General features: G+C 33.0%; 1 protein-coding gene across 3 annotated transcripts in view; it reads right to left on the bottom strand.

The window, feature by feature from the left end:
• The window catches only part of ZNF292 (zinc finger protein 292), a 93344-nt gene that overhangs the window by 14828 nt on the left and 66003 nt on the right, over positions 1-12513 (bottom strand). For all 3 annotated transcript variants that reach the window (XM_045543981.1, XM_045543982.1, XM_045543983.1), the window contains 3 exons: positions 11293-11495; positions 4101-4237; positions 1743-1884 (listed from right to left, as the gene is read on the bottom strand). In XM_045543981.1, coding sequence (XP_045399937.1) covers positions 1743-1884; positions 4101-4237; positions 11293-11495 — 482 coding nt within the window. The remainder of the gene's footprint in view (positions 1-1742; positions 1885-4100; positions 4238-11292; positions 11496-12513) is intronic.

The raw sequence follows: 12513 nt of genomic DNA, 5'->3' as shown, positions 1-12513 counted from the left end.
AAGAGGTACTTATAAAGGGAGATGGGGGAGTGTCTTTTGATCCTCCTTTCAAAAAAGTATACATTAATTAAAAAATCTGTCATCATGCTGCATGCCAATTTTTAGGTTTTATGCAACAGTAGCACCTTTGGAAGGTGTCTTTCCTCTGTGTACATTTAAATGGAAACCAACTGCATTCCTACAAGAGTTAATAAAAGAAAATCAGTAACTTTCAGAAAACTTCCATTCTGATTTACCTAATAAGTGAAAGCACTCATGCAACCTGACAGTTCCTTCTTCAGTTGTGTCTAATGTACGTAATCCATCTGTTAAGTCTTTCATTTCAACGACTGTTTTTTAATTTGCAAAAGTTCTTTTGACTCTTTAAAATCTGCTTGATCATTGACAGTGTCTTTCTTTCATAAGCTTTAATTTCTTATTTTATGCCTTTAAATATATGTATTTTATAGATTTGTCCATATTATTTAAAATGTTAGGCAACAAATTCTACTATTCTTTGCTGAAATTCACTCACTTCAGAGTGTTTCATACCTTTATAAATTTATAAATCTTGATGGTTAACTCACTTATGCCTTTAAATATATGTAATTTATAGCTTTTATGCTTGTATGTTTATGTTCTTTCTATATGCTAAAATTCCCTCATGGCAGACTGCTGCATGTTTTGTAAATCTTGATGGTGAACTCATATTAAGCAGGGTTTTATAAGAATCCTGTGTTGACAGTATGGCCCTCCTAATGGAGTTTTGTATTTGCTTCTGTAGGCATCCCAGGTATTATCAGCCCAGAACTCCATCCTCACCTTCTTAAACATTACTTACTTCGCATGGGTATTCCTGGATTACACAGGCCAGAATAAATGTGGCCCCCAAATCTGTGAGAGGGTAGACCTATAGTTATAAATTCTTAAAGGCAAGGTTTTCCTCCTCTGACCCGGAGTTCACCTGGACATACGCAAGGTTCCCTATTATCCATCTGTGTTGGAGAGTATTATTTTTCTAGTCTACCTTTTCAATAAAATTACAATATTTCACAGGCCCCAGCTGTGTGTGTTGAGGGGAGTGTTCAGATCTAACTCCTCAAATTGAGATAGCCCAAGATCTTATGACGTATTTGCATATAGCTATCTCCTATCCCTGTGTGTATATTAAAACTCAAACTACTTAGTTACTGCCAAGTAACAACATACCCAATCCCCACCAGGCTAGGTAAGGCCCAACATCAGTTCAAGCTTTCTGCTCCAATTTTTAGATTCATCTTCATTTTGAGCCCCAGGAATTTCCCTAATATTCTTGCAATCTCAGCTACTATACATTTAAAAGTACGTTTGTTTTATTTTATCAAGTATTTGTGGCTGTTGTGTAGTCGAAACGTTTTTTAGATAATGTAATCTGCTCTACTGCTAGCAAAGGAATCTATCTCTATATTCCTCTTTACACTTTCTAAATTTCTACAGCCAAATTGACACAGTAGTATAACCCCTAAGAGCAAAAGAGAAGAACGATATAATGTAAGTATTATGTATTTTACTTTTCTTCCAGCTAAGAGCAAGCCCCAGGACCTCAATTGCATTTTTAAGTTTTTCTGTATTGAATGTCTTAAGGACTAATAAAATGTACAAAGCACTAAATGAAGTTTTAAAAAAAAACACTGAAAGAGATGCCAAAATAAGAAAAGTTAAAATCTTTTTATTAAAGATAATTTATACATTTTAAATTTAAAAAATAGTTTTATTATTCTTACCTCTGAATTAATAACTTTAATCAGGAAGAAAATGTGATAAACTGTCTTTGTCAACAAAGACAGTTGACGACACCTCTCAAGGTACACTTGTATAGATGGTTCCACTCTTTGCTGTAATTTACTCCAAAAGAGAGTGAGTTCCCTAAAAAAAGAAAACATTTAGAAGTTAGAGTAGCAATGTAACAACCATGGACCATGTAAGTCTGGTCATTACATTTAAATATAAAAATAGTTTTAGATTCCAATTGTACATGTGCAATTAAGTTTAAATGCAAGAAAATAGACCCAGATTTTCTAAACACCAAATAAAATAAGGATATGGTTTATCATTTTGCTAATTTTTTTTCAATCTCAGACAAAAAAGCACTACCTTTCACTAGGAAAGCACGTAACACTTAAGCAAGTTAATACAAATGGGAACTGTGAACCACATCTAAACTTTATGTAATAAGAAAGCTCAAGATTGTGTATATGTGTATGCATAAATATGTATATATACATACACACACGGAGAAAGCAGACATCAATGGCATAATGATTTTCTAAAAGCATTTACACTGACCAATAAGTTTATTACTAGATGAATATAAGAACCAATGATGACACAGAAGAAAGAAACTAATCTGTGCCACAGCAGTGAAACAATAAAAAAGTTCTGAAAAATAAAATTAACTTCAAAATTTATTTCAAATGCAGTAACATTTTTTCATTAAAAAATCCTACTAAAGTGGTGAATTTTCCTCTTTCACTTATCATCCTGTTTCTACTCTGTCCTCCATGATTAATTCCCACATAAATCTTCCTTGCTTCAACTTTTTTTACCAGGTGTTCTCAATACAGGACTTACCTATTAATACTTCTTCAGTTTCCACTCCTAGGAACTCTTTTCACCATCTACTTGAATAACTTGCTCATTCACTGGATTTTAACCTATATACTGAGGACTTCAAAGTCTGTTTCTCCAGTCTTAACAACTTTCACCTCTCTAGTTCTTTGTAAGACTTCTCTACTTTGATCTCTTCTGAAACCAGAAACCTAATATATGAAAAAAGATGATTGCCATTCTTCCCAGTTCACGTCTCCCTAATTTAATGCATTATCACTGACCCTATCAGGCTCTACTTTTTCCCTATCTTCATGACTGTTATCTTCAGCATTTCTTTCACCTATTCTACATCCATAAGGTAGCCTTTGAAACTTCCCAGCTGGACTATATATTGGCTTTCCAGATTTTCCATTTCAACTCTGCCCTCACTGTTGAGTCCCCAATAAATTCTCAACTGTTTATCTTTAACAGTGTTTCTTAAACATAAACTTCTAGGTTGTCCTTCTACTCAAGAGTTTGTAATAGATTGCTTTTATCATATAAAATTCAGACTTTGGTGCCTTTTTAAAAACCAATTAATACACTAATTTCTTAGTCATTACTCATTTTCATGCTATGTCATACCCAGAATATCTATCCATCCTCAATAATTTTATTTATTTTCCCTTCAGAATTTTTCTAACTGCCTTTCACATCAATCTTTTCTGTACTGCATATACGATTTTTCCTTTATAACAAAGCTCAACTGCTCAGAAAATCTTTATAATTATGAACTTCAATCTTCTTGCCTGATCTATACTTATTTGTATGTTATGTGTCACTTGGTAAATATTCTTAAATGCCACAATGTGATAAACCAAATTTTCTTTTGTGTACCCATAATATCAACACAACACTAAAGACTAATAAAGCTGTTGGCTGACCAAATTGTCAATCTTAGTTTATGCTAATTTAAGACAGCTGGTCTTAAATTTTTGATTTAACTGAAACCCGCATCTGCTAGTTGTAGCCTCCCAAAGAATTATTTATATATAACAAGTTTTGGCCACTTGGAAATGTACCATACAAAGAAATGTGCACTGAAAAAAAACACTGAAAAAGTTAGTGAAGTGGAATGATTTCTCATAGCTGAAAAATGAACTAAATTTCCATTTATATATGACTAGCAGTAAAGTAGCTAAAAGTGTGTAATATGCAGAGAAAAAAAACACATTAAATAATAGGTTTTTACATATCTGAAAATAATTTTATGGTAGCAGTAGATAAAATAGAACTTTCTTTTATCTTCAACATTTAAATATTTCCTGACCAAATGATCATTACTGGTATGCTTGCTTAGGAATTGTGTGGTCCTTAAAGCAAAAAGCTTTTAAATTTTTAACAACTCCTTGATGTAATATCTGAAAATAAGCCTGTTGTCTTGGTAAGACCCAAAAAGATTTTTAAAAATGTTCCTATGCTATATGAATTCTCACAACCCATTTTGTATTCTTATTTAACACATTTTTCTTTAAAAAAGAAAATCAACTCACCAAGCACAGTACATATCTCCTTGTTGGAGCTGACGTGACAAAAATGCAGTACATAAAACAAGAGCACTTTTTTCATCACCCTCAGATTCTAAGTTACAGATCATTTCTAATGCATCTTTGCAATCAACTTCTGAAATCTATAGAAAAAGGAAAAATATGCCATAAATGGTCTTGTGACATATACAATAATACACTTTAAAATTTTTCATTAGATATTTACAGATCATTTTCATCAATAAAATGTCATTAACTCATACACTATCAAAGTCATAATTTTTCATTACAAGGACAAAGACTGGCTGTAGTTTAAAAAAATAATCTTTCTTCATAGCCAGTAGAAATTAATATAGTAATTCTGAGAGAATACCGAACATGAGAGAACCAAATATTTTCAAGAATTTACAAGTAAATAACTGATAATTATAAGCACCCTACCCATGAAATTAGATCTATGATACTGAAAAAGAAAAGCTGCAGTACTTTTATTCTTTTTTCCTTTTAGCCACTGATTTAAAGCAATAGAATCAAGAGAAAGAGAGAGGTATATTGGATATAAACTAGTAAACTAAGTATCTATTCAGAAGGGGAAATATAATATGAAACATTTTATGCAACTATATCACCTTTAAAATAAGCTCACCTCAATTTTCTATACATCTCCACTATTTTTACTCCATCTCAAAGCTTGCCAACAGCCATGCATGCGTGCGTATAACCTAGATGAAGGCAACTTGCTTCATTTAATGATGCACTCACATCTATTACTTATTTTTTAATTAAAATTTACTACCTCATTATAATGATATACTATAGAAAACAACCAGAATTACCTATGATTTCTACAAGCATCTGCTTTAAGACAAGGGATGTGACAAACAGCATATAATCACAAATCACCAGTATTCCACAGAATAGAAAGATTAATTACAACATGGCACAACTGACAGACGGCAAAAAGAAGAACTCAACACCTAACACAGAACACTGGCACCTATGTACCACAGAGGTGCTATGCCTACTTGATCCTCTCTATCTGATCAAATATTGAGTAAGCAAAAGTGTGCACCAGTGTAAAATGTAGTGTTTAGGATTGAACAAGTGTCTAAAAGGGGAATAGGGGTAATCTTGAGGTCAGTCTTTGATAGTGATAAAGGTTGTGTGGCAACAGACTCAGAGTTTCCATTTTATACATTAAATTGGGCTTTCTTAGAAAACACTAAGAAAAGACCAAATTCTGTGTGTGTAACATCAATGATTTCTTAAAGGAATTATGAAGTTAGTGGTAGAGTCAAGACTGAATCCTAAGTCTTGATACTATCTGGTGCAGTGGTCCTCTGTCTATTTCTAACAAATCTTTATATAAGCAACCTCATTTAAGCACATAAAAAAAGGGCTGAAGGATTTGAAGGGTATATATTTATAACATATTTTAAAATATCTACAATATGTTAAATATATTGTCAGACATTTTATGTATATTATTTAATTTCAACTTTTCTACTAGGTATTATCATTAACACTTTATATACAGATGCTCTCCACTTTCAGCGGGGTTATATCCCTACCCGTTTATAGGGACGTAATCCCATTTTTAAGTGGAGAAGCAAACTGAATGTGTATCGCTTTTGCACAATCAGAGAGTCTAAAAAATAATAAGTTGGACCATTCTAGGTCAGGGACTGTCTGCATAATGGATGTGGGGTTCAAAGAAGTTACCAAGTTACAACAGTTAAGTGGTGGAGTCACAAATCAAACCATGTCTGACTGACATCAAAGATCTAAGCTCTTTCCATTTCATTACATTATCTTTTATTAAAAGCTGTGTTAACTTTAAACAATTACCTTGGCGTACTCATGCAGACAAATGTTAGTAAGTCAAGCCATGAGGTGTTTTTTTTTTAATTTTTTATAAGCTGTTAATGGTAACAGTAACAATAGCTACTATTTTTTTGTTAGTGCCAGCTTCTTCAGAAATAGCATTGCTAATCTACATAATAGCTTGCCCAGTAGATATTACTATTTCTTATTGTTGTTGTTGTTTTTGCTGGAAATACGGCAGTATACAAGAAAGACAAAAATCCGTTGCCTTGTGGATCTTAAATTTTAGTGGAAAAGGCACAATACTAACTAAGTAAAACATATTATATTTTAACAAAGCAGGTAAGTGGGATGTGGGGTGGCGAGTGGAGCTGCAATTTTAAATAGGATCCTTAGAAAAGCCTTCCTCAGAAGGTGACAGTTGAGTTAAGATACGAAGGACATGAGGGAAAGGATCATGTGGCTGAATGAGGGGAAGGGGGTCTAGGCAGAGGGAACAGCAAGTTCAAAAACCCTGAAGAAGGAGCACCTCTGGCAGATTTGGGGACCCGCCAGGAGGCCAGCATGGATGGAGGGAAGTGAGTGAGCAGGCAGTGGAGAGGATGAGATTTGAGTGCTGTTGCGTGTGGAAGGAGAGATCTTACTATTTCTTTATGAGAAAGAAGGCTCAGAGAGGTTAAGTCACTTGCTCAAAGTTACACATTTAATGGCAGAGTCAAGATTTCAACCTAGGTTTAGCTTTGTAGTCTTGCTCTTTCCAGAATTCCACATGCACAAGCATATTGATGCCATATATTGCTAAATATGGATTTTGACTTGTTCAGAGGTTTAATAAAAATCCTTATTTCATAAAAATCTGATTTATTTTGAATCTCATTTTTGCTGTTCTTCTAAAACCTAAGCCATTCTTATTGAATGCTCATATGGTACCAAATGTGTACATTATGTATAGGAAAGAAATTTATTTGCCCAATGATATTACTCTCATTACCTTATTCTTAATATTTAAAAATATTTATTTGTACGTGTGATCATCTATGTGTATTTATTCAAATAAATACAATATACCAACTAAAACATTTGCTATATTCAATAATACAGAAAACGTCATTTTGGGGAGGAAAACTTCATTTTTACAGGCATACTAATAAGACAATTTTTACTATGTACTTGATAGCCTTCATTACCCTGATTTGCCACTAGATGGTCCTCTTGGAAAAATATAGTAGTAAAGAGAATGACAGGAGTAATGAAGCCATGTTTAAACTAATAAATGAACTGAAATTGAGAAAAGTAAAACATAGTCATCAATGAACAAGAATTATTTTAAAAATCCAAAGCAGCATAATTCAGAGATTACCAATGTATTATGTATAGAGAGACTATTCTCTGCTTTGAAAAATGAGCAAAAATTTAAATGCCAGAAAATTTAGAACTCAGTAAAATATTTAAAACCAATTAGAACATTCTGTTTGTTAAAGAATATTATGTTGAATGCCTTTGCAAAGCAGAAAAATCATTTCAAAATGTAAACATTTTTTATGTTTTAATATGGCTCTTTATGCCAGTTATGCAAAAAATATAGAATACTTCATCAATATTTTATGTATGTTTACAAAGTATACTTTAAAAATGTATTGGCTCTAGTCACATTTCAAGAATAACTGATTTGCTTATCAAAATAATATTGCTTTCCATATAGAAAAGGACTTAACTGTTAAACATGTCATAACTAAAAAAATGTAAAATCAAACAATGAGCTATTTTTTAACTCTCAGGCTAGCAAACATTTAAAAGACTAATATTAATAACCTCTAGTGTTAGGGAAGAAGAAATTTCATATACTGTTTTTGGAAGCATAAGTTGCCATCACCTTTTCTGAATGGTCATTTGGACATACCCACCTGAAATGTGTAGCTTCTTTGATGTAATAATTTTACTTCCAGAAACTTAACCTACCAGTGTATTTCCAACAAGGATGAAAGGGTGTATGTACAAAGCAATAATGTAAGTGTCCACCAGTCTGGTTAAAGATATTACAAATCCATACTGTGGAATTATGCAGCCATGACAAAGAATGAAGTTGATCTATAAGGAGTGATAAGGAAAGATTTCCACAATAAGGGAGGGAGAAGTGTCTACCAGCCAGGGTATGTGTATATGTGGTTTTAAGCATATAAAAATATACATATATGTATAGAAAAATATCAGAAAGGTTATATATCAAATTTAATAATTACCTAAAGGAGTGTTAAATGGGGAAATAAGATAGAGACAAGATAGAAAATTTTACTTTTTAAACTTCTATGTTGGCCGGGCACGGTGGCTCACGCCTGTAATCCTAGCACTCTGGGAGGCCGAGGTGGGAGGATCACTCGAGGTCAGGAGTTTGAGAACAGCCTGAGCAAGAGCGAGACCCCATCTCTACTAAAAATAGAAAGAAATGATCTGGACAGCTAAAAATATATATATAGAAAAAAATTAGCCAGGCATGGTGGCACATGCCTGTAGTCCCAGCTACTCCAGAGGCTGAGGCAGTAGGATTGCTTAAGCCCAGGAGTTTGAGGTTGCTGTGAGCTTGACGCCACGGCACTCTAGCCCGGGCAACAGAGCAAGACTCTGTCTCAAAAAAAAAAAAAAAAAAAAAAAAAAAAACTTCTATGTTTATTTTATTTTAATGATAAAACCAACAGAAGTAGTGGATCTAAACTAAACAGTATTAACTTTATTTTTACTGCTATACTAAGAAACCAGGCCAAAGTTCATTCTTTCCAGTGAAGCCAGATAAACACTCATCTCTCCCAGCCCCACTTCTCTGCCATCTGCCAGGGCTAGCTGCTATCTCTACCGCACTAAAGGGTCCTGGGAAATAGTCAATCCCTTGCCTACTGGCTCACTTGGACAAAGATTTCCTCAGACAGACCATCAATCTAGGCCATGGCTGACTCCTCCTAATACTCTCATCATCCTTTAAGGAACACATTTTTAAAAAAAAAAAACCTAAAAACCCAACTCAAATACTTCCAAGAAGCAGACAAGTAAAGTAAATGAATGAAGTGTGCGTGTAGGGGCTGAGTGGGAAGAGTATGAGTATCCTTTCTAAAGGGGACAATGTCTCTGGCCTACTGTTCCAAAGGGACAGGCAATGTGACTACCTTCCCCTGGGTGAGAAATAATAAGCCTTGGTGATAGCTAATCTTAACTTACCTCATACAGAATAATGAAGAACAAATTTCTAATGTGTTTGTAATGGAAACATAAAAGAGCAATCAAACCTAATCTGTAAGCAAAAAGGGACTTTCAACCAGCAATGTGTAGACTTACACATATAATGTCCTGTTCAACACTATGTAATCTAGTTTTTTTCCCGGGATAGGGTATACAGACGTTAGTAAGCCCTACTTAAGCACATGAAAAATCTTAATTCTACCTGCTTAAGATGACGGGGGAAGGGGGAATCATTTCATGTGGCATCAGAGCCACCCAGGGTCCTCATAAAGAATTTTCTCAACCATCTCCCAGAGCAGAGTGGACTGCTGCTACTCAACTCTGAATAATTAAACCAAGAGGAAATTTGGGCTCAGTATTGTAAGACTGATTATTCAGAGAGCTAGAAATATAGATTTTTACTTGAGACTACAAATTCAGTCTTCACCTTCAAAATTAACCCAACAACTCTATGTTTAAGTCAGTTTCCGCCTAGAAGGTATGCTTCTTTAGGGAAGGGTGTATGCCTTATTCTCCTTTAACCCCCTGACTGCCTACACAGTACACATCATTCACTTAATAAAAATTTGTGAAATGAAGGAAGGACAGATGGACAGGGCAGATAGGCATGGACTGAACTGATAATAAACGCTTTACTGGAGTTAAAAATATATATCTATCATGTAGCAGCATAATAACTACTTTATTTAAGGATTTTAAAAATGTTAACATGTCAAAGGCTATTTCAATAAATTTTATACATCTGCCAATTAACTTGTCCAGCTAGTTAGAACTAATAAGAAAACGTCAATTTTCTATTTTGCTTTCATATACAGCAATTAAAAAGTCAATTATATATAATGTCATAAAAGAAATAATAAAGAAAAAAATCTGTATTTTAGCCAAGGTCCAAGCTAACAGTATGGTATCTTAGGCAACAGCCTATGGTTCTACTTCATTCAGTCTAGAAATTGCCTGACACCACTCTCTTCCCAGTATCCTCAATATCCTCGCCTTAGTAAGCTGAACAGGTTATTTCTCATCTTGGTCCAAGCCTACCGTCTGTCTCCTCCCTTCCTATTCTCAAGAAAGATCACACAGTCTCCATTACACAACCTCTAACCTTATGTGTCATTCAGCTGTCAATGGCTATGGCTATACCTTCTTCTCACTCTGATTATAATATCTGTCTACTCAGGGGGTCATGCATGTTCTGTTAATTGTCTCCTCTGTCTTGTGTCTTTCTATTAACATATCCTTAAGTCTGTCCCTTTGTTCTTCTCTCTCTATTGCTCTGGAGTCAGAGGATACATATACTAAAGATACAAGACACTTGTATACATTCAGTGACCACAAAACACTGATCAATGTACTATAGTTGTGTTTATCTAATTTTTTAAAATACATATTACCTTTTCTTGATCAATATCTTTTAATTTTCCTACTCTGTGTTCAACTTCCTTTTGGAATTATGAGGCCTCCAAAATGCAAAATTCCCATTTGGACCACAATTCTACTCTCAGAATTTTGCAGTCATAAAACAGACAAATACATGAAAACTATGCTTTATGCCAAACTAGAAGTAAAAATAGAATGTCTCATAAAGAAATTAAAGTTACATTAAATATGCAAATAATACTGAAAAAATTATAATCCACATAAAATTACATACAGTGCGTGTATATGTATATATATACACACACACATATATATATTCTATATAGAGAGAATTTACATGACTTCCCTCTAAGAATGAGATAGAAAGTTTTCTTAGAGGGAAGTCATGTAAATGCTATAAAGTTACTTAAATTAGCCAGTTAAAAAGATCTATAAGTATCTTAAGTCAAATACAACTGAAGGCCTCAATGCTGACAAAATATAAATATCCTACTAAACTATTAAGCCAATACCATCTTTCCCATAATTCAGCCAAAGCATTTAAAAGATCCATATTATTTAAAAATAGAAGCTAGGTGAAATCAGTTCATATGTGATTCTGAAAGCTGCTTAGAATCAAGTTACCACTACCTAAGAGCATAGCAAAAATGTAAGACTGACAGCAATGATCCCCTTACTAAGAGAAAACAAAACAAAAAAATTTTAATCTAATTAAAAACTAATTCCTCCATTTTAAAAAATAATTACTAATGAAAGAAAATATACTCACCTCTTCAATTAACTTTTCATTTGGTGATGACGTACAAAGACAGACAAGGTAAGTTTGCTTAAAACTACCTTTTGTGCCAATCTCTGGATGGTCAGAACACAGCTTTGCTAGAGCAGTTGCTTGGCTTAACTGATTTGTTTTGATTAGATGTTTAATTCTCATATCCAACAAGATGGGACCCTCAAAAGCTAAAAATTCATTCACTTTAAAAAACAAGACATAATAATTTATTAACATTTGGTAATAATTCATTTGCAATACAAATACTTAAAAGGAATTTTTTTTTAAAACAAAAGAACTAAAACTGCTTTTCTTTTTCTTTTTTAGCAATTCTCTATTACTGCCTGTAAGGCTATCACAAAATACTTGACTTTATAAGAAAGAAATTAGAATTATATTGCTATCTTTTAAAAGTTGCATTACATAATTTTGCCCCTTAGAGTACCATGTAGAATGAGTCAAATAAACTCCTTGATGATAAAAATAATTATGCATTAAATCCTAACAGTCAGTGTTATTAAGATTATACAAAATTCTTTTTCCCACAGCAGTTATTTTTGAATACCAGGGTTTAAATCCCCAAAATTATTAATGGCAAAAAGATGTTTGGACATTCTAGAAGAAAATATTCAACTAATATTTTGTTCAATATTGATGTATTTTTCATTTTACAAAGATGACGTTTATTTTTTTAATAGATGTTTTAGAATAAATTAAAATACAGAAAAATAAATAAGAGGTCAAAAAAGTTTGTTAAAGGAAAAATTTCATAAAACTTCTGTGGGCTTCTGTTATTTTTAAAACATCAATTAATAAACCTCAAAATATGCTTAGGACCCATTTATGCATAATAAATTTCTATTTTGTTCAAACTTTTGAATTTCCGAACGCTTGTTTGGTCATCTACAAATAAGGGAGTAATTTTTATCTTATGAAGGAGGGTTTAAATTTTAACAAGTGCAAATTCAAACTTTTCCCTAAGTTTTCTTTGCCAGGATAGAAATCATGTTTAAAAATTTATTTCGTGATGGCTACCCTGAAACCTTTGGAAGGCTTTCAGTAATAAAATTTAAAATGTCCTATAAAGAAAGCACATTATTTTCTCTACTTGTGAATAGACTGTAAGATACACCTAATAAGTAATTTAGAAGATGGAAAATGAGAGATCTTCCTTCTTCTTTAGCTACCCTTTGCTTTCCTCTAGAACTTTTGTTGTTTAGA

The sequence above is a fragment of the Lemur catta genome, chromosome 2 (assembly GCF_020740605.2).
Source record: "Lemur catta isolate mLemCat1 chromosome 2, mLemCat1.pri, whole genome shotgun sequence".
NCBI classification, from domain to species: Eukaryota; Metazoa; Chordata; class Mammalia; order Primates; family Lemuridae; genus Lemur; species Lemur catta.
Note: the sequence above shows the minus strand (reverse complement) of the source record. Positions and strands in the feature narration are given on the sequence as shown.